Source organism: Rhinoraja longicauda, unplaced genomic scaffold, assembly GCF_053455715.1.
Source record: "Rhinoraja longicauda isolate Sanriku21f unplaced genomic scaffold, sRhiLon1.1 Scf002015, whole genome shotgun sequence".
NCBI classification, from domain to species: Eukaryota; Metazoa; Chordata; class Chondrichthyes; order Rajiformes; family Arhynchobatidae; genus Rhinoraja; species Rhinoraja longicauda.
The window spans coordinates 1-18883 of NW_027603229.1; the positions used below are offsets into that span (position 1 = coordinate 1).

Below are 18883 nucleotides of genomic sequence, written 5' to 3' on the forward strand. Positions count from 1 at the left end.
GCACAAGTCAGATCTGCAGTGTTTGCTATCAAATGCAATCAATGCTAATCAATAAAGACACAGAGTGCTGGAGTGTTCTCCAGAGATGCTGCCTGAGCCGCTGAGTTACATAGAAACATAGAAAATAGGTGCAGGAGTAGGCCATTCGGCCCTTCGAGCCTGTACGCACCGCCATTCAATATGATCATGGCTGATCATCCAGCTCAGTAACCTGTACCTGCCTTCTCTCCATACCCCCTGATCCCTTTAGCCACAAGGGCAACATCTAACTCCCTCTTAAATATAGCCAATGAACTGGCCTCAACTACCTTCTGTGGCAGAGAATTCCACAGACTCACCACTCTCTGTGTGAAGAAATGTTTTCTCATCTCGGTCCTAAAAGACTTCCCCCTTATCCTTAAGCTGTGACCCCTGGTTCTGGACTCCCCCAACATCGGGAACAATCTTCCCGCATCTAGCCTCTCCAACCCCTTAAGAATTTTATATGTTTCTATAAGATCCCCCCTCAGTCTTCTAAATTCCAGCGAGTACAAGCCCAGTCTATCCAGTCTTTCTTCATATGAAAGTCCTGCCATCCCAGGGATCAATCTGGTGAACCTTCTCTGTACTCCCTCTAAGGCTAGAATGTCTTTCCTCAGATTAGTAGACCAAAACTGTACACAATACTCCAGGTGCGGTCTCACCAAGGCCCTGTACAACTGCAGCAGAACTCAGTTACTCCAGCACTCTGTGTGTTTTCGTCTGATATCAGCATCTGCATTTCCTTCCTACACATTTCCACTGCACACACACACCCTTGTTATCAGAGGTTAATCCTATCATCCTGATGCCTGCAATGGTTTATCAAACTGCTCAAGGTGACCCTGTCTGAATCCACTTTCACACCAGTTGGTTTAAGCAACTAAAACAGACAAGAACAAGTTGAGGAGATCATGAGTTCATAAGGGTCTGACTCCACTCTCCCCTGAGAGAGAGAGAGAGATAGGGAGAGAGAGAGAGGAGAGAGAGAGAGAGAAAGAGAGAGAGACCATGGAAACTAGACACAAAATGCTGGGGTAACTCAGCGGGTCAGGCAGCATCTCTGGAGAGAAGGAATGGGTGACGTTTCGGGTTGAGTCTGAAGAAGGGTCTCGACCCGAAAACGTCACCCATTTGATCCGTCTGAAGAAGGGTCTCGACCCGAAACGTCACCCATTCCTTCTCTCCTGAGATGCTGCCTGACCCGCTGAGTTACTCCAGCATTTTGTGTCCATGTTCTCCAGAGATGCTGCCTGACCCGCTGAGTTACTCCAGCACTCTGTGTCCATGTTCTCCAGAGATGCTGCCTGACCCACTGAGTTACTCCAGCATTTTGTGTCTACCTTCGATATTAACCAGCGTCTGCAGTTTTAGTTTCTGAGACGATGGAAACGGTGGCTGAAAGGACCACGCGTGGAACATTAATCACCCAAATATTATTAGAAATAAATAAAAAATCAACTTCTGTAGCCGACTTGTAGCTACTCGGTCGGGGGGAAATAAAACCACATGCTCCACTGCAAACTGTAACCACAACTTTGAAGTTGGAGAACATGGCGGACACAGGCCAGCTACAACACCCCTACTGTCTGTGGGTGGGATGGGCCAGCCAGGCAGACACAGGCCAGCTACAACACCCCTACTGTCTGTGGGTGGGATGGGCCAGCCAGGCAGACACAGGCCAGCCACCACACCCCTACTGTCTGTGCACCAGCTTGCCAGCCGCCAGGTTCAGGTTCCTGGCTTGTTTCACCAAGTCACTCTCACTGTAGGTTAGAAGCAGCCGGCCGCAGAGTCAGGAGAAGAAGGCAGGCAGGCAGGCAGGCGGAGATGTCGACAGGTCCGCACAGCACGCAACAGCACGGTGGAGACAGGACAGGCAAGGGAAGAGAAGACAGGGAGAGAGAACAGGGGGAAGAGGGGGAACAGGGGGAAGAGCAGTTTGGTTATCCCGCAATGATGAGCACAACACCATCCCTCCCCTCACCTTATAGCAGAGAATTATCCACTAGCACACACAGCGTGCAGATATTACACACATGTAAACACATAACACACACACGCACGCACCAGACACGCACCCCACACACACACAGACACACACACACAAGACACGCACCCTACACACGCACACCAGACACGCACCCCACACACACGACACGCACCCCACACACACACCAGACACGCACACCACACCCACCACACTCACAAACACACACACCAGACACGCACACCACACACACCAGACACTCACAAACACACACACCAGACACGCACCCCACACACACACGACACGCACTCACACACCAGACACGCAACCCACACACACACGACACGCACCCCACACGCACGCACACCAGACACGCACCCCACACACGTACGCACAACCAGACACGCACCCCACACACACGCACGCACCAGACACGCACCGTACACACACATGCACGCACACACCAGACACGCACCCCACACACACGCACCAGACACGCACACCAGACACGCACCCCACACACACACTCACCAGACATGCACCCCACACACACACTCACCAGACATGCACGCCACACACACACTCACCAGACATGCACCCCACACACACATACAGACATGCACCCCACAGATATATATACTGTATATATAGCATCACATTTGGAAAGTGGTGAAATCATCAGACAAAGTCAGCATGGATTTACCAAAGGCAAATCATGTCTGACGAATCTTATAGAATTTTTCGAGGATGTAACTAGTAGAGTGGATAAGGGAGAATCAGTCGATGTGTTATATCTGGACTTTCAGAAGGCCTTCGACAATGTCCCACATAGGAGATTGGTGTACAAACTTAAAGCACATGGTATTGGGGGTTCAGTGTTGAGGTGGATAGAAAATTGGTTGGCGGACAGGAAGCAAAGAGTAGAAATAAACGGGTCCTTTTCGGAATGGCAGGCAGTGACTAGTGGGGTACCGCAAGGCTCAGTGCTGGGACCCCAGTTATTTACAATATATATTAATGATTTGGACGAGGGAATTGAATGCAACATCTCTAAGTTTGCGGATGACACGAAGCTGGGTGGCAGTGTTAGCTGCGAGGAGGATGCTAGGAGGCTGCAGAGTGACTTGGATAGATTAGGCGAGTGGGCAAATGCATGGCAGATGCAATATAATGTGGATAAATGTGAGGTTATCCACTTTGGCGGCAAGAACAGGAAAGCAGAGTATTACCTGAATGGTGACAGATTGGGAGAAGGGGAGATGCAACGTGACCTGGGTGTCATGGTGCACCAGTCATTGAAAGCAAGCATGCAGGTGCAGCAGGCAGTGAAGAAAGCGAATGGTATGTTGGCATTCATAGCAAGAGGATTTGAGTTTAGGAGCAGGGAGGTTCTGCTGCAGTTGTACAGGGCCTTGGTGAGACCGCATCTGGAGTATTGTGTACAGTTTTGGTCTCCTAATCTGAGGAAAGACATTCTAGCCTTAGAGGGAGTACAGAGAAGGTTCACCAGATTGATCCCTGGGATGGCAGGACTCCTCATATGAAGAATGACTGGATAGACTGGGCTTGTACTCGATGGAATTTAGAAGACCGAGGGGGGATCTTATAGAAACATATAAAATTCTTAAGGGGTTGGAGAGGCTAGATGCGGGAAGATTGTTCCCGATGTTGGGGGAGTCCAGAACCAGGGGTCACAGCTTAAGGATAAGGGGGAAGTCTTTTAGGACCGAGATGAGAAAACATTTCTTCACACAGAGAGTGGTGAGTCTGTGGAATTCTCTGCCACAGAAGGTAGTTGAGGCCAGTTCATTGGCTATATTTAAGAGGGTGTTAGATGTGGCCCTTGTGGCTAAAGGGATCAGGGGGTATGGAGAGAAGGCAGATACAGGTTACTGAGCTGGATGATCAGCCATGATCATGTTGAATGGCGGTGCAGGCTCGAAGGGCCGAATGGCCTACTCCTGCACCTATTTTCTATGTTTCTATATAGACATGCACACCACACACACACATACGCACACACACACGCACGCAGACATGCACCACATAGCAGACACACACCACACACACACGTAAGCACACACACAAATATATTTACTGTATATAGACACAGCCATGCACACCACACACACACGCACCACATATATATATATATATATATATATATATATCTATTTACAGTGCCCTCCATAATGTTTGGGACAAAGACCCATCATTTATTTATTTGCCTCTGTACTCCACAATTTGAGATTTGTAATAGAAAAAAAATCAGATTTGGTTAAAGTGCACATTGTCAGATTTTAATGAAGGCCATTTTTATACATTTTGGCTTCACCATGTAGAAATTATAGCTGTGTTTATATATAGTCCCCCCTCCCCATTTCAGGGCACCATAATGTTTGGGACACATGGCTTCACAGGTGTTTATAATTGCTCAGGTGTGTTTAATGCAGGTATAAGAGAGATCGCAGCACCTAGTCTTTCCATCACCTTTGGAAACCTTTATTACTGTTTATCAACATGAGGACCAAAGTTGTGCCAATGAAAGTCAAAGAAGCCATTATGAGACTGAGAAACAAGAATAAAACTGTTAGAGACATCAGCAAACCTACGGCTTACCAAAATCAACTGTTTGGAACATCATTAAGAAGAAAGAGAGCACTGGTGAGCTTACTAATAGTAAAGGGACTGGCAGGGCCAGGAAGACCTCCACAGCTGATGACAGAAGACTTCTCTCTATAATAAAGATAAATCCCCAAACACCTGTCCGACAGATCAGAAACACTCTTCAGGAGTCATGTGTGGATTTGTCAATGACCACTGTCCGTAGAAGACTTCATGAACAGAAATACAGAGGCTACACTGCAAGATGCAAACCACTGGTTAGCCACAAAAATAGGATGGCCGGGTTACAGTTTGCCAAGAAGAACTTAAAAGAGCAACCACAGTTCTGGAAAAAGGTCTTGTGGACAGATGAGACAAAGAGCAAAGTATGGAGGAGAGAAGGAACTGCCCAAGATTCAAAGCATACCACCTCATCTGTGAAACACAGTGGTGGGGGTGTTATGGCCTGGGCATGTATGGCTGCTGAAGGTACTGGCTCACTTATCTTCATTGATGATACAACTGCTGATGGTAGTAGCATAATGAATTCTGAAGTGTATAGACACATCCTATCTGCTCAAGTTCAAACAAATGCCTCAAAACTCATTGGCCGGCAGTTCATTCTACAGCAAGACAATGATCCCAAACATACTGCTAAAGCAACAAAGGAGTTTTTCAAAGCTAAAAAATGGTCAATTTTTGAGAGGCCAAGGCAATCACCCGATCTGAACCCAATTGAGCATACCTTTTATATACTGAAGAGAAAACTGAAGGGGACTAGCCCCCAAAACAAGCATAAGCTAAAGATGGCTGCAATACAGGCCTGGCAGAGCATCACCAGAGAAGACACCCAGCAACTGGTGATGTCCATGAATCACAGACTTCAAGCAGTCATTGCATGCAAAGGATATGCAACAAAATACTAAACACCACTACTTTCATTTACATGACATTGATGTGTCCCAAACATTATGGTGCCCTGAAATGGGGGGACTATGTATAAACACTGCTGTAATTTCTACATGGTGAAACCAAAATGTATAAAAATGGCCTTTATTAGAATCTCACAATGTGCACTTTAACCACGTGATTTTTTCTATTACAAATCTCAAATTGTGGAGTTCACAGGCAAACAAATAAATGATGGGTCTTTGTCCCAAATATTATGGAGCGCACTGTATATATAGTATAAGAAGATAACTGCAGATGCTGGTACAAATCAAAGGTATTTATTCACAAAATGCTGGAGTAACTCAGCAGGTCAGGCAGCATCTCGGGAGAGAAGGAATGGGTGACGTTTCGGGTCGAGACTCTTCGTCACCCATTCCTTCTCTCCCGAGATGCTGCCTGACCTGCTGAGTTGCTCCAGCATTTTGTGAATAAATACCTTCTATATATATATATATATACACAGACATGTACCACACACACACACACACCCCACCCACACACCCAAGTGTACGCACACAGACCCGTGTACACACAATACACACACGGGTAAACACACGTGTGTGCACACACACACAAAGGGTGCACAAACAATACACAGTGTACACACAATACATTTGCATATGCAGCCACATACAAGACAGATGGGTGCACATGAGCAGCACACACACGGGAACATGCATGGCATTTGCGCGCACACACAGGCATACACACACACACACAGGCATGCACACACACACACAGGCATGCACACACACACACAGGCATGCACACACACACACAGGCATGCACACACACACACAGGCATGCACACACATACAGGCATGCACACACACACACAGGCATGCACACATACCCAGGCTCGCACACACACACACACAGGCATGCACACACACACACAGGCTCGCACGCATACACAGGCATGCACACATACACAGGCATGCACACATACCCAGGCTCGCACACACACACACACACACAGGCTCGCACGCATACACAGGCATGCACACATACACAGGCTCGCACGCACGCACACACACACACACAACGTTGCAAGTCTATCAGTTGTAGGTGTCCTTCTCCCCACCACCCCTCCCCCAGCACAGACACCTGACACCGTGGAGATGTGGGGGGTGGGTGTGAGGTGACCACACTCACACCAGGCGTGTCACACACACACACACACACACACACACACACACACACCCCAGCCCCACACTTACTCAGCCGGTGAATCGGCCAGCATCCCACATCTGTATCCACATCCATGCTGGGACCATCAGTTACACAACGCCAATCTCAGGACAATCTAGTTTAGTTTAGTTTACAGATGCAGCACACAAACAAGCCCTTCCACCCCGCCGCCAGTTCCACAGCGTCCAGCAATCCCTCGTTCACACTCGCTCCCAACGAATATTGGAAGGCCTGGATGGAGTGGGTGTGGAGAGTCTGGGACCACAGGGCACTACTTCACAATTAAAGGACCTTCCTTTCACAAGGAGATGAGAGGAATTTCTCGAGTCAGAGGGTGGTGAATCTGTGGGATTCATCTTGGAGGCCAAGTCATTGGATAGTTCTACAACACTAGGGGCTAGTGGAATCAGGGGATATGGGGAGAAGGCAGGCACGGGTTACTGATTGTGGATGATCAGCCATGATCACAATGAATGGCGGTGCTGGCTCGAAGGGCCGAATGGCCTCTCCTCCTGCACCTGTTGTCTGTGTTTTCTATGTTTCTATGACATTAGTTTAAGATGAGAGGGGAAACTTTTATTAAGACCTGTATAGATGGAGCGTGTTGGTCAGCATGGGCATGTTGGGGTCAGCATGGGCAGGTTGGTCAGCATGGGCATGTTGGGCAGGTTGGGGTCAGCATGGGCAGGTTGGTCAGCGTGGGCAGGTTGGTCAGCATGGGCATGTTGGTCAGCGTGGGCAGGTTGGGGTCAGCATGGGCAGGTTGGTCAGCGTGGGCAGATTGGTCAGCGTGGGCATGTTGGTCAGCGTGGGCAGGTTGGGGTCAGCATGGGCAGGTTGGTCAGCATGGGCAGGTTGGGGTCAGCATGGGCAGGTTGGTCAGCGTGGGCAGGTTGGTCAGCATGGGCAGGTTGGGGTCAGCATGGGCAGGTTGGGGTCAGCATGGGCAGGTTGGGGTCAGCATGGGCAGGTTGGTCAGCGTGGGCAGGTTGGTCAGCGTGGGCAGGTTGGTCAGCATGGGCATGTTGGTCAGCGTGGGCAGGTTGGTCAGCATGGGCAGGTTGGGGTCAGCATGGGCAGGTTGGTCAGCGTGGGCAGGTTGGTCAGTGTGGGCAGGTTGGTCAGCATGGGCATGTTGGTCAGCGTGGGCAGGTTGGTCAGCGTGGGCATGTTGGGGTCAGCGTGGGCAGGTTGGTCAGCGTGGGCAGGTTGGTCAGCATGGGCAGGTTGGGGTCAGCATGGGCAGGTTGGTCAGCGTGGGCAGGTTGGTCAGCATGGGCAGGTTGGTCAGCATGGGCATGTTGGTCAGCATGGGCATGTTGGGGTCAGCATGGGCAGGTTGGTCAGCATGGGCATGTTGGGCAGGTTGGGGTCAGCATGGGCAGGTTGGGCATGTTGGTCAGCATGGGCAGGTTGGGGTCAGCATGGGCATGTTGGTCAGCGTGGGCAGGTTGGTCAGCATGGGCATGTTGGTCAGCATGGGCAGGTTGGGGTCAGCATGGGCATGTTGGTCAGCGTGGGCAGGTTGGGGTCAGCATGGGCAGGTTGGTCAGCGTGGGCAGGTTGGTCAGCATGGGCAGGTTGGTCAGCGTGGCAGGTTGGTCAGCATGGGCAGGTTGGTCAGCATGGGCAGGTTGGGGTCAGCATGGGCATGTTGGGGTCAGCATGGGCAGGTTGGGGTCAGCATGGGCAGGTTGGTCAGCATGAACATGTTGGGGTCAGCATGGGCAGGTTGGTCAGCATGGGCAGGTTGGTCAGCATGGGCATGTTGGGGTCAGCATGGGCAGGTTGGTCAGCGTGGGCATGTTGGGGTCAGCATGGGCAGGTTGGTCAGCATGGGTAGGTTGGTCAGCATGGGCATGTTGGGGTCAGCATGGGCAGGTTGGTCAGCATGGGCAGGTTGGTCAGCATGGGCATGTTGGGGTCAGCATGGGCAGGTTGGTCAGCATGGGCAGGTTGGTCAGCGTGGGCAGGTTGGTCAGCATGGGCAGGTTGGGGTCAGCATGGGCATGTTGGTCAGCGTGGGCAGGTTGGTCAGCATGGGCAGGTTGGGGTCAGCGTGGGCAGGTTGGGGTCAGCATGGGCAGGTTGGTCAGCGTGGGCAGGTTGGGGTCAGCGTGGGCAGGTTGGGGTCAGCGTGGGCAGGTTGGGGTCAGCATGGGCAGGTTGGGGTCAGCGTGGGCAGGTTGGTCAGCGTGGGCAGGTTGGTCAGCGTGGGCATGTTGGTCAGCGTGGGCAGGTTGGGGTCAGCATGGGCAGGTTGGTCAGCATAGGCAGGTTGGGGTCAGCATAGGCAGGTTGGGGTCAGCATGGGCAGGTTGGTCAGCATGGGCATGTTGGGCAGGTTGGGGTCAGCATGGGCATGTTGGTCGGCATGGGCATGTTGGGGTCAGCATGGGCAGGTTGGGGTCAGCATGGGCAGGTTGGGGTCAGCATGGGCAGGTTGGGGTCAGCATGGGCAGGTTGGGGTCAGCATGGGCAGGTTGGGGTCAGCATGGGCATGTTGGTCAGCGTGGGCAGGTTGGGGTCAGCATGGGCATGTTGGTCGGCATGGGCAGGTTGGTCAGCATGGGCAGGTTGGGGTCAGCATGGGCAGGTTGGTCAGCATGGGCATGTTGGTCAGCATGGGCATGTTGGGGTCAGCATGGGCAGGTTGGTCAGCATGGGCAGGTTGGTCAGCATGGGCATGTTGGGCAGGTTGGGGTCAGCATGGGCAGGTTGGTCGGCATGGGCAGGTTGGTCAGCATGAACATGTTGGGGTCAGCATGGGCAGGTTGGTCAGCATGGGCAGGTTGGTCAGCATGGGCATGTTGGGGTCAGCATGGGCAGGTTGGTCAGCGTGGGCATGTTGGGGTCAGCATGGGCAGGTTGGTCAGCATGGGTAGGTTGGTCAGCATGGGCATGTTGGGGTCAGCATGGGCAGGTTGGTCAGAATGGGCAGGTTGGTCAGCATGGGCAGGTTGGTCAGCGTGGGCAGGTTGGTCAGCATGGGCAGGTTGGGGTCAGCATGGGCATGTTGGTCAGCGTGGGCAGGTTGGTCAGCATGGGCAGGTTGGGGTCAGCGTGGGCAGGTTGGGGTCAGCATGGGCAGGTTGGTCAGCGTGGGCAGGTTGGGGTCAGCGTGGGCAGGTTGGGGTCAGCGTGGGCAGGTTGGGGTCAGCGTGGGCAGGTTGGGGTCAGCGTGGGCAGGTTGGTCAGCGTGGGCAGGTTGGTCAGCGTGGGCATGTTGGTCAGCGTGGGCAGGTTGGGGTCAGCATGGGCAGGTTGGTCAGCATAGGCAGGTTGGGGTCAGCATGGGCAGGTTGGTCAGCATAGGCAGGTTGGGGTCAGCATGGGCATGTTGGGCAGGTTGGGGTCAGCATGGGCATGTTGGTCGGCATGGGCATGTTGGGGTCAGCATGGGCAGGTTGGGGTCAGCATGGGCAGGTTGGGGTCAGCATGGGCATGTTGGTCAGCGTGGGCAGGTTGGGGTCAGCATGGGCATGTTGGTCGGCATGGGCAGGTTGGTCAGCATGGGCAGGTTGGGGTCAGCATGGGCAGGTTGGTCAGCATGGGCATGTTGGTCAGCATGGGCAGGTTGGTCAGCATGGGCAGGTTGGGGTCAGCATGGGCAGGTTGGTCAGCATGGGCATGTTGGTCAGCATGGGCATGTTGGGGTCAGCATGGGCAGGTTGGTCAGCATGGGCATGTTGGGGTCAGCATGGGCAGGTTGGTCGGCATGGGCATGTTGGTCAGCATGGGCAGGTTGGGGTCAGCATGGGCATGTTGGTCAGCATGGGCAGGTTGGGGTCAGCATGGGCATGTTGGGGTCAGCATGGGCAGGTTGGTCGGCATGGGCAGGTTGGGGTCAGCATGGGCAGGTTGGGGTCAGCATGGGCATGTTGGTCAGCATGGGCAGGTTGGTCAGCGTGGCAGGTTGGTCAGCATGGGCAGGTTGGTCAGCATGGGCATGTTGGGGTCAGCATGGGCATGTTGGGGTCAGCATGGGCAGGTTGGTCAGCATGGGTAGGTTGGTCAGCATGGGCATGTTGGGGTCAGCATGGGCAGGTTGGTCAGCATGGGCATGTTGGGGTCAGCATGGGCAGGTTGGTCAGCATGGGCATGTTGGGGTCAGCATGGGCAGGTTGGTCAGCATGGGTAGGTTGGTCAGCATGGGCAGGTTGGTCAGCATGGGTATGTTGGTCAGCATGGGCAGGTTGTTCAGCATGGGCATGTTGGGGTCAGCATGGGCAGGTTGGTCAGCATGGGCATGTTGGGGTCAGCATGGGCAGGTTGGTCAGCATGGGTAGGTTGGTCAGCATGGGCAGGGGTTATGGGGAGAAGGCAGGAGAATGGGGTTGAGAGGGAAAGATAGATCAGCCATGATTGAATGGCAGAGTAGACTAGATGGGCCGAATGGCCTAATTCTGCCCCTATGAGTTATGATGGGGCCGCTGCCTAACAGCGCCAGAGATCCGGGTTCGATCCTGACTACGGGTGCTGTCTGTACGGAGTTTGTACGTTCTCCCCGTGACCGCGTGGGCTTTCTCCGGGTGCTCCGGTTTCCTCCCACACTCCAAAGACGTGCGGGTTAGTAGGTTAATTGGCTGCTGTAAATTGTCCCTAGTCTCTAGGGAGTGGAATAACATACAACTAGTGTGAACAGGAAGACACAAAGTGCTGGAGTAACTCAGCGGGTCAGGCAGCATCTCTGGAGAACATGGACACAGAGTGCTGGAGTAACTCAGCGGGTCAGGCAGCATCTCTGGAGAGAAGGAATGGGTGACGTTTCGGGTCGGGACTCTTCGTCAGACTGACGTGTGAAGAGTGAATGGTGTGAACAGGTGATGGCTGGGTGCGCTGAAGGGCCTGTTTCCGTGCGGTGCCTGTGAATTACAGAAGCCCCCCACCCTGGGGGTGTGGTGTCCCCCTCACCTCTGTTCCAGCTGCCGCACGGTGCAGCTCATCTGACCCGCCTTCTCCCCCAGCCGCGCCAGGATCTCGTTCTTCTGTCGGATCACGTGGTCTGAGCCCTGCGGACAGACAGGAGGTGGGACAGCTGCAGAGACCAGCGCACACACACACACACCCACACACACACACACCCACACCCCACACACACACACACCCCACACACACACACACACACACCCCACACCCCACACACACACACCCCACACACACACACCCCACACACACACACACACACACCCCACACACACACACACACACACATACACACCCCACACACACACCCCCCCCACACACACACACACACCCCACACACACACACCCCACACACACACACCCCGCACACACACACACACACCCCACACACACACACACACACACCCCACACACACACACACCCCACACACACACACCCCACACACACACGCCCCACACACACGCCCCACACACACCCACACCTCACACACACACACCCCACACACACACACACCCCACACACACACCCCACACACACACACCCCCCACACACACACACACACACACACCCCCCCCACACACACACACACCCCCACACACACACACCACACACACACACCCCCCACACACACACCCACCCCACACACACACACCCCACACACCCCACACACACACCCCACACCCACAGCACCCACCCTACCACAGTACCCACCCACATGACCCACATTCTGATTACGGGCGCTGTCTGTACGGAGTTTGTACGTTCTCCCTGTGACCGGGTGGGTTTTCTCCGGGCGCTCCGGTTTCCTCCCACACTCCAAAGACGTACACAGGTTTGTAGGTTAATTGGCTTCGGTGAATTGTCCTCATTGTGCAGGGAGTGGATGAGAAAGTGGGATAACAGAGAACTAGTGTGAGCGGGTGGGGTGACTGAAGGGTGTGTTTCTGTGCTGTGTCTCCAAACTAAATTATCAGGTTTTCTATAATTGCAGAGAAAACAAGCCAAGTTTGTCTGATGAAAGGTCACCACCTGAAACACCACCTATCCATGTTCTCCAGATGCTGCCTGACCCGCTGAGTTGCTCCAGCACTCTGTGTCCATGTTCTCCAGAGATGCTGCCTGACCCGCTGAGTTACTCCAGCACTCTGTGTCCATGTTCTCCAGAGATGCTGCCTGACCCGCTGAGTTACTCCAGCACTCTGTGTCCATGTTCTCCAGAGATGCTGCCTGACCCGCTGAGTTACTCCAGCACTCTGTGTCCATGTTCTCCACAGATGCTGCCTGACCCGCTGAGTTACTCCAGCACTCTGTGTCCATGTTCTCCACAGATGCTGCCTGACCCGCTGAGTTACTCCAGCACTCTGTGTCCATGTTCTCCACAGATGCTGCCTGACCCGCTGAGTTACTCCAGCACTCTGTGTCCATGTTCCCCAGAGATGCTGCCTGACCCGCTGAGTTACTCCAGCACTCTGTGTCCATGTTCTCCACAGATGCTGCCTGACCCGCTGAGTTACTCCAGCACTCTGTGTCCATGTTCCCCAGAGATGCTGCCTGACCCGCTGAGTTACTCCAACACTCTGTGTCCATGTTCTCCAGAGATGCTGCCTGACCCGCTGAGTTACTCCAGCACTCTGTGTCCATGTTCTCCAGAGATGCTGCCTGACCCGCTGAGTTACTCCAGCACTCTGTGTCTATCTTTGGTATAAACTAGCATCTGCAGTTCCTTTTTATTCCTAGTCTGTCCTAATAATACCAAATAATAATAAGATGCTGGTGTCAATTATTAAAGAGGTAATAATGGTGCATTTGGATAGCAGTAAAAGGATAAGTCCAAGTCAGCATGGATTTATGAAAGGGAAATCCTGCTTGACTAATCGACTGACATTTTTTGTGGATGTGACAAGTAAAATGGATGAAGGGGAGCCAGTGGATGTAGTGTATCTAGACTTTCAGAAAGCCTTTGATAAGGTCCCACACGGGAGATTGGTGAGCAAAATTAGAGCACATGGTATTGGGGGTAGGTGTTGACATGGATAGAGAATTGGTTGGCAGACAGGAAGCAAAGAGTAGGAGTAAACGGGTCCTTTTCAGAATGGCAGGCAGTGTCGAGTGGAGTGCCGCAAGGCTCGGTGTTGGGGCTGCAACTGTTTACCATATATATTAATGATTTGGAAGAGGGAATTAGAAGTAACACTAGCAAGTTTGTGGATGACACAAAGCTGGGTGGCAGTGTGAACTGTGAAGAGGATGTTAGGAGGTTGCAGGGTGACCTGGACAGGTTGAGTGAGTGGGCAGATGGGTGGCAGATGCAGTATAATGTAGATAAATGTGAGGTTATCCACTTTGGCGGCATAAACAAGGAGGCAGATTATTATCTCAATGGTGTCAGGTTAGGTGAGGGGGAAGTGCAGCGAGACCTGGGTGTCCTTGTACACCAGTCACTGAAAGTTGGTGTGCAGGTACAGCAGGCAGTGAAGAGAGCTAATGGCATGTTGGCCTTCATAACGAGAGGATTTGAGTACAGGAGTAAAGAGGTCCTTCCGCAGTTGTACAGGGCCCTGGTGAGACCACATCTGGAGTATTATGTGCAGTTTTGGTCTCCTAATTTAAGGACTCCCTCCTTGCTGTTGAGGCAGTGCAGCGTAGGTTCACCAGGTTAATCACCGGGATAGCGGGACTGTCATATGAGGAAAGATTGGAAAGACTGGGTTTGTATTCACTGCTTTCTGTCTGTCAACCAATTCTCTATCCATGTCAGTACCCTACCCCCAATACCATGTGCTCTAATTTTGCCCACCAATCTCCTATGTGGGACCTTGTCGAAGGCTTTCTGAAAGTCGAGGTACACCACATCCACTAGCTCTCCCATGTCCATTTTCCTAGTTACATCCTCAAAATATTCCAGAAGATTAGTCAAGCATGATTTCCCCTTCATTAATCCATGCTGACTCGGAACGATCCTGTTACTGCTGTGAGATCCAGGAAAAATGTTCCCAATGTTGGGGGAGTCCAGAACCAGGGGCCACAGTCTAAGAAAAAAGGGGAGGCCATTTAAAACTGAGGTGAGAAGAAACATTTTCACCCAGAGAGTTGTGAATTTGTGGAATTCTCTGCCACAGAGGGCAGTGGAGACCAATTCACTGGATGAATTTAAGAGAGAGTTAGATAGAGCTCTCGGGGCTAGCGGAATCAAGGGATATGGGGTGAAGGCAGGCACGGGTTACTGATTGTGGATGATCAGCCATGATCACAGTGGATGGCGGTGCTGGCTGGAAGGGCCAAATGGCCTCCTCCTGCACCTGTTGTCTATGTTTCTATGTTTCTGGTTCTAATGCAAGCACTAATTCCCAATATCCTCTAATTAACTAATAAATTAACTGACACATTGGTTCAGTATTGTTTATATAGATACAGCACGGAAACAGGCCCTTCGGCCCACCGAGTCCAGCGCTGACCAACGTACACTAGCACCATCCTACACACGAGGAACAATTTACATTTTAACCAAGCCAATTAACCTACAAACCTGATCATCTTCGGAGTGTGGGAGGAAACCGGAGCACCCGGTGAAAACCCACACGGTCACAGGGAGAACGTACAAACTCCGTATAGACAGCACCCGTAGTCAGGATGGAACCCGGGTCTCCAGCGCTGTGAGGCAGCAACTCTACCGCTGTGCTACTGTGCTGCCACAAACTAATACATTTGTACATTAACTACATTTACACATTAACTAATACATGAATATATCAATTGACCCATCAACTAACTGCCTTCAGCCCAGGCACCATTGTGATAAACCCCTTCCACTGTCTAGTGTTGGCTGCCCTGCGTTAGACCCCAATAGGGTTGCCAACTATCTCACTCCCAAATACAGGACAAGGTGATGTCACCGCCCCGCGCCCCACGTGACCTCACCCAGCCAGTGGCCACGTGCTCCCGCTCCACCATTGGCGGCCGCCCGGGCAGGGAGGCGGGTTGTTAGGCAACCTCCGTCAGGCGGCGCACGGGCCTCCGGGCCTACAGTGTCGGGGTCTACAGTGGCCACTGGGCCTACACTGTCCGGGCCTACAGCGTCCGTGCCTCCAGCGCCCTCCGGGCCTACACTGTCGGGGCCTACAGTGGCCACTGGGCCTACACTGTCGGGGCCTACAGTGGCCACTGGGCCTACACTGTCCGGGCCTACAGCGTCCGTGCCTCCAGCGCCCTCCGGGCCTACACTGTCGGGGCCTACAGTGGCCACTGGGCCTACACTGTCGGGGCCTACAGTGGCCACTGGGCCTATACTGTCGGGGCCTACAGTGGCCACTGGGCCTACAGCGTCCAGGCCTAGTGTCCGGGCCTACAGCACCGTCCGGGCCTACGGCGTCTGGGCCTAATATGGGACAAGGGCGGTCCCGTACGGGACAAACCAATTTAGCCCAAAATACGGGATGACCCAGCTAATACGGGACAGTTGGCAACCCTCGGCCCCAGCCCCGTGAGGGGGGGGTGGGCGTTCATTGCAGACGGTGGGACAGATACCCCCCCTCCCCTCACCTGGACCTGCTGGCACAGCTCGTGGTTGAGAGCCTGCACCTCGTCCACCTGCTGCCGGAAGGTCACCAGCACGTCCTGCTTGTCACAGATGTCCTTCTCCAACATCTTCAGGGCCAGCTCCATCTCCTGCTTCATCCCGATCTGCACCTCCAGTTCCTTCTCTACGTCCTGGCGGCACACAAAATGCAGCCCAGCGTCAAACCATGCCCTCCCTGGTTTAGAGAGATATGGTCCAAACGTGGGCAAATTAATCGGCCTGGGCAAGTTGGGCTGAAAGGCGTGTCATAGAGTCACGTCACGGAAACAGGCCCTTCGGCCCGACTCATCAGTGCCGCCCAACATGCCCCATCTAAGCTAGTCCCATTTGGCCCATATCCCTGTGAACCTCTCCTAAACAAGTACCTGTCTTTTGAGTGTTGAAACAAGGAACTTCAGAGACTAGTTTACAGAAAAAGTGGCCAGTTTCGATCCTGACTACGGCTGCTGTTTGTACGTTCTCCCCGTGACCTGCGTGGATTTTCTCCGGGTGCTCCGGTTTCCTCCCACACTCCATAGACGTACAGGTTTGTAGGTTAATTGGTTTCGGTGAACTTGTAAAATTGTCCCTAGTGTCAGACAGTGCTAGTGTACGGGGTGATATAAACTGGTGGAGTGAGTCAAAGGTACCTTGTTAACACACGGACCTGAATACAGTAAGATTTAATAACATCTTACTATATATATGTATATATATACACACACATTCACATTCACGTTATACTGAGAGTGTGGTGGGTAGAGTCATAGAGTGATACAGTGTGGAAACAGGCCCTTCAGCCCAACTCACCCACACTGGCCAACAATGTCCCAGCTACACTAGAGTCATAGAGTGATACAGTGTGGAAACAGGCCCTTCAGCCCAACTCACCCACACCGGCTAACATGATACAGTGTGGAAACAGGCCCTTCAGCCCAACTCACCCACACCGGCCAACATGTCCCAGCTACACTAGAGTCATAGAGTGATACAGTGTGGAAACAGGCCCTTCAGCCCAACTCACCCACACCGGCCAACATGCCCCAGCTACACTAGAGTCATAGAGTGATACAGTGTGGAAACAGGCCCTTCAGCCCAACTCACTCACACCGGCCAACAATGTCCCAGCTACACTAGTCCCACTTGCCTGCGCATGGTCCATATCCCTCCAAACCCGTCCTATCCAAGTACCTGTCCAACTTAAACGATGGGATAGTCCCAGCCTCAACTACCTCCTCTGGCAGCTTGTTCCATACACCCACCACCCTCTGTGTGAAAAAGTTACCCCTCAGATTCCTTTTAAATCTTTTCCCCTTCACCTTGAACCTGTGTCCTCTGGTCCTCGATTCCCCAACTCTGGGTAAAAGACTCTGTGCATCTACCCGATCTATTCCTCTCATGATTTTGTACACCTCTATAAGATCTCCCCTCATCCTCCTGCGCTCCATGGAATAGAGACCCAGCCTACTCAACCTCTCCCTGTAGCTCACACCCTCTAGTCCTGGCAACATCCTCGTAAATCATCTCTGAACCCTTTCAAGCTTGACAATATCTTTCCTATAACGTGGTGCCCAGAACTGAACACAATACTCTAAATGCGGTCTCACCAAGGTCTTATACAACTGCAACATGACCTCCCAACCTTTATGCTCAATGTACTTGGAATGAAACCGTGGGGCAAGACAGTGCTAGAGTGCGGTGATCGCTGGTCATCGTGGGCTCGGTGGGTGGAAGGGCCAGTTTCCATGCTGCATCTCTAAAGGAAACAGAGGGCTGTGGCCCACTCCCCCCCCCCCCCCCCCCCCCCCCCCCCCCAGCACTCACCAGTCTGAGCTGGGTCTCCTCCTTCAGCTGCCTTCGTGTGTCCATGTCCCCCTCCTCTCCACCGTGCCAGCTCGCTCTCTGCATCGGGGCCACAGCATTCCCGTCTGCCCTCGATACCTGCACGTGAGGAGCGTAGAGTGAGGGTGGCGCAGCGGGTAGAGCTGCTGCCTTGCAGCGCCAGAGACCCCCGTCCCATCCCCACCCCTCCCACGCCGTCCATCTGGAGTCTGCACCTATCAATATTCAGCTTCAGACCGTCACACAAACAAACCAACCTCCCCTCCATCTACACCTCACGCTGCCTCGGCAAGGCCAGCAGCACAGGCCGTCACACAAACCAACCTCCCCTCCATCTACACCTCACGCTGCCTCGGCATGGCCAGCAGCACAGGCCGTCACACAAACCAACCTCCCCTCCATCTACACCTCACGCTGCCTCGGCATGGCCAGAAGCACAGGCCGTCACACAAACCAACCTCCCCTCCATCTACACCTCACGCTGCCCCGGCAAGGCCAGCAGCACAGACCGTCACACAAACCAACCTCCCTCCCATTGACTCCATCTACACCTCACGCTGCCTCGGCAAGGCCAGCAGCACAATCAAGGACCAGTCTCACCCCGGCCACTCCCTCTTCTCCCCTCTCCCATCGGGCAAGAGGTACAGAAGTGTGGAAACGCACACCTCCAGATTCAGGGACAGTTTCTTCCCAGCTGTTATCAGGCAACTGAACCGTCCTCTCACCAACTAGAGAGCGGTCCTGACCTCCCATCTACCTCATTGGTGACCCTGGGACTATCCTTAATCGGACATTACCTTGCACT

At 53.1% G+C, this 18883-nt stretch overlaps 1 protein-coding gene across 1 annotated transcript; it reads right to left on the reverse strand.

Moving 5' to 3' along the window:
* Positions 1-9: 9 nt before the first annotated feature.
* On the reverse strand, positions 10-18201 carry LOC144591805 (protein RUFY3-like). The gene is made up of 4 exons (XM_078395827.1): positions 18061-18201; positions 16221-16388; positions 11669-11766; positions 10-1784 (listed from the first exon to the last, which is right to left on the reverse strand). Exons 1-4 carry the CDS (start codon positions 18142-18144, stop codon positions 1715-1717), a joined length of 420 nt encoding a protein of 139 aa, XP_078251953.1. The 5' UTR covers positions 18145-18201; the 3' UTR covers positions 10-1714.
* Between the last annotated feature and the right edge of the window lie 682 nt (positions 18202-18883).

Coding starts and splice junctions, on each gene's coding strand:
- LOC144591805 (XM_078395827.1), bottom strand. CDS start 18,144: ATGCAGAGAGCGAGCTGGCACGGTGGAGAGGAGGGGGACATGGACACA. Junction 16,389..18,060: donor AGGAGACCCAGCTCAGACTG/GTGAGTGCTGGG, acceptor GTGTGCCGCCAG/GACGTAGAGAAGGAACTGGA. Junction 11,767..16,220: donor AGCTGTGCCAGCAGGTCCAG/GTGAGGGGAGGG, acceptor GTCTGTCCGCAG/GGCTCAGACCACGTGATCCG.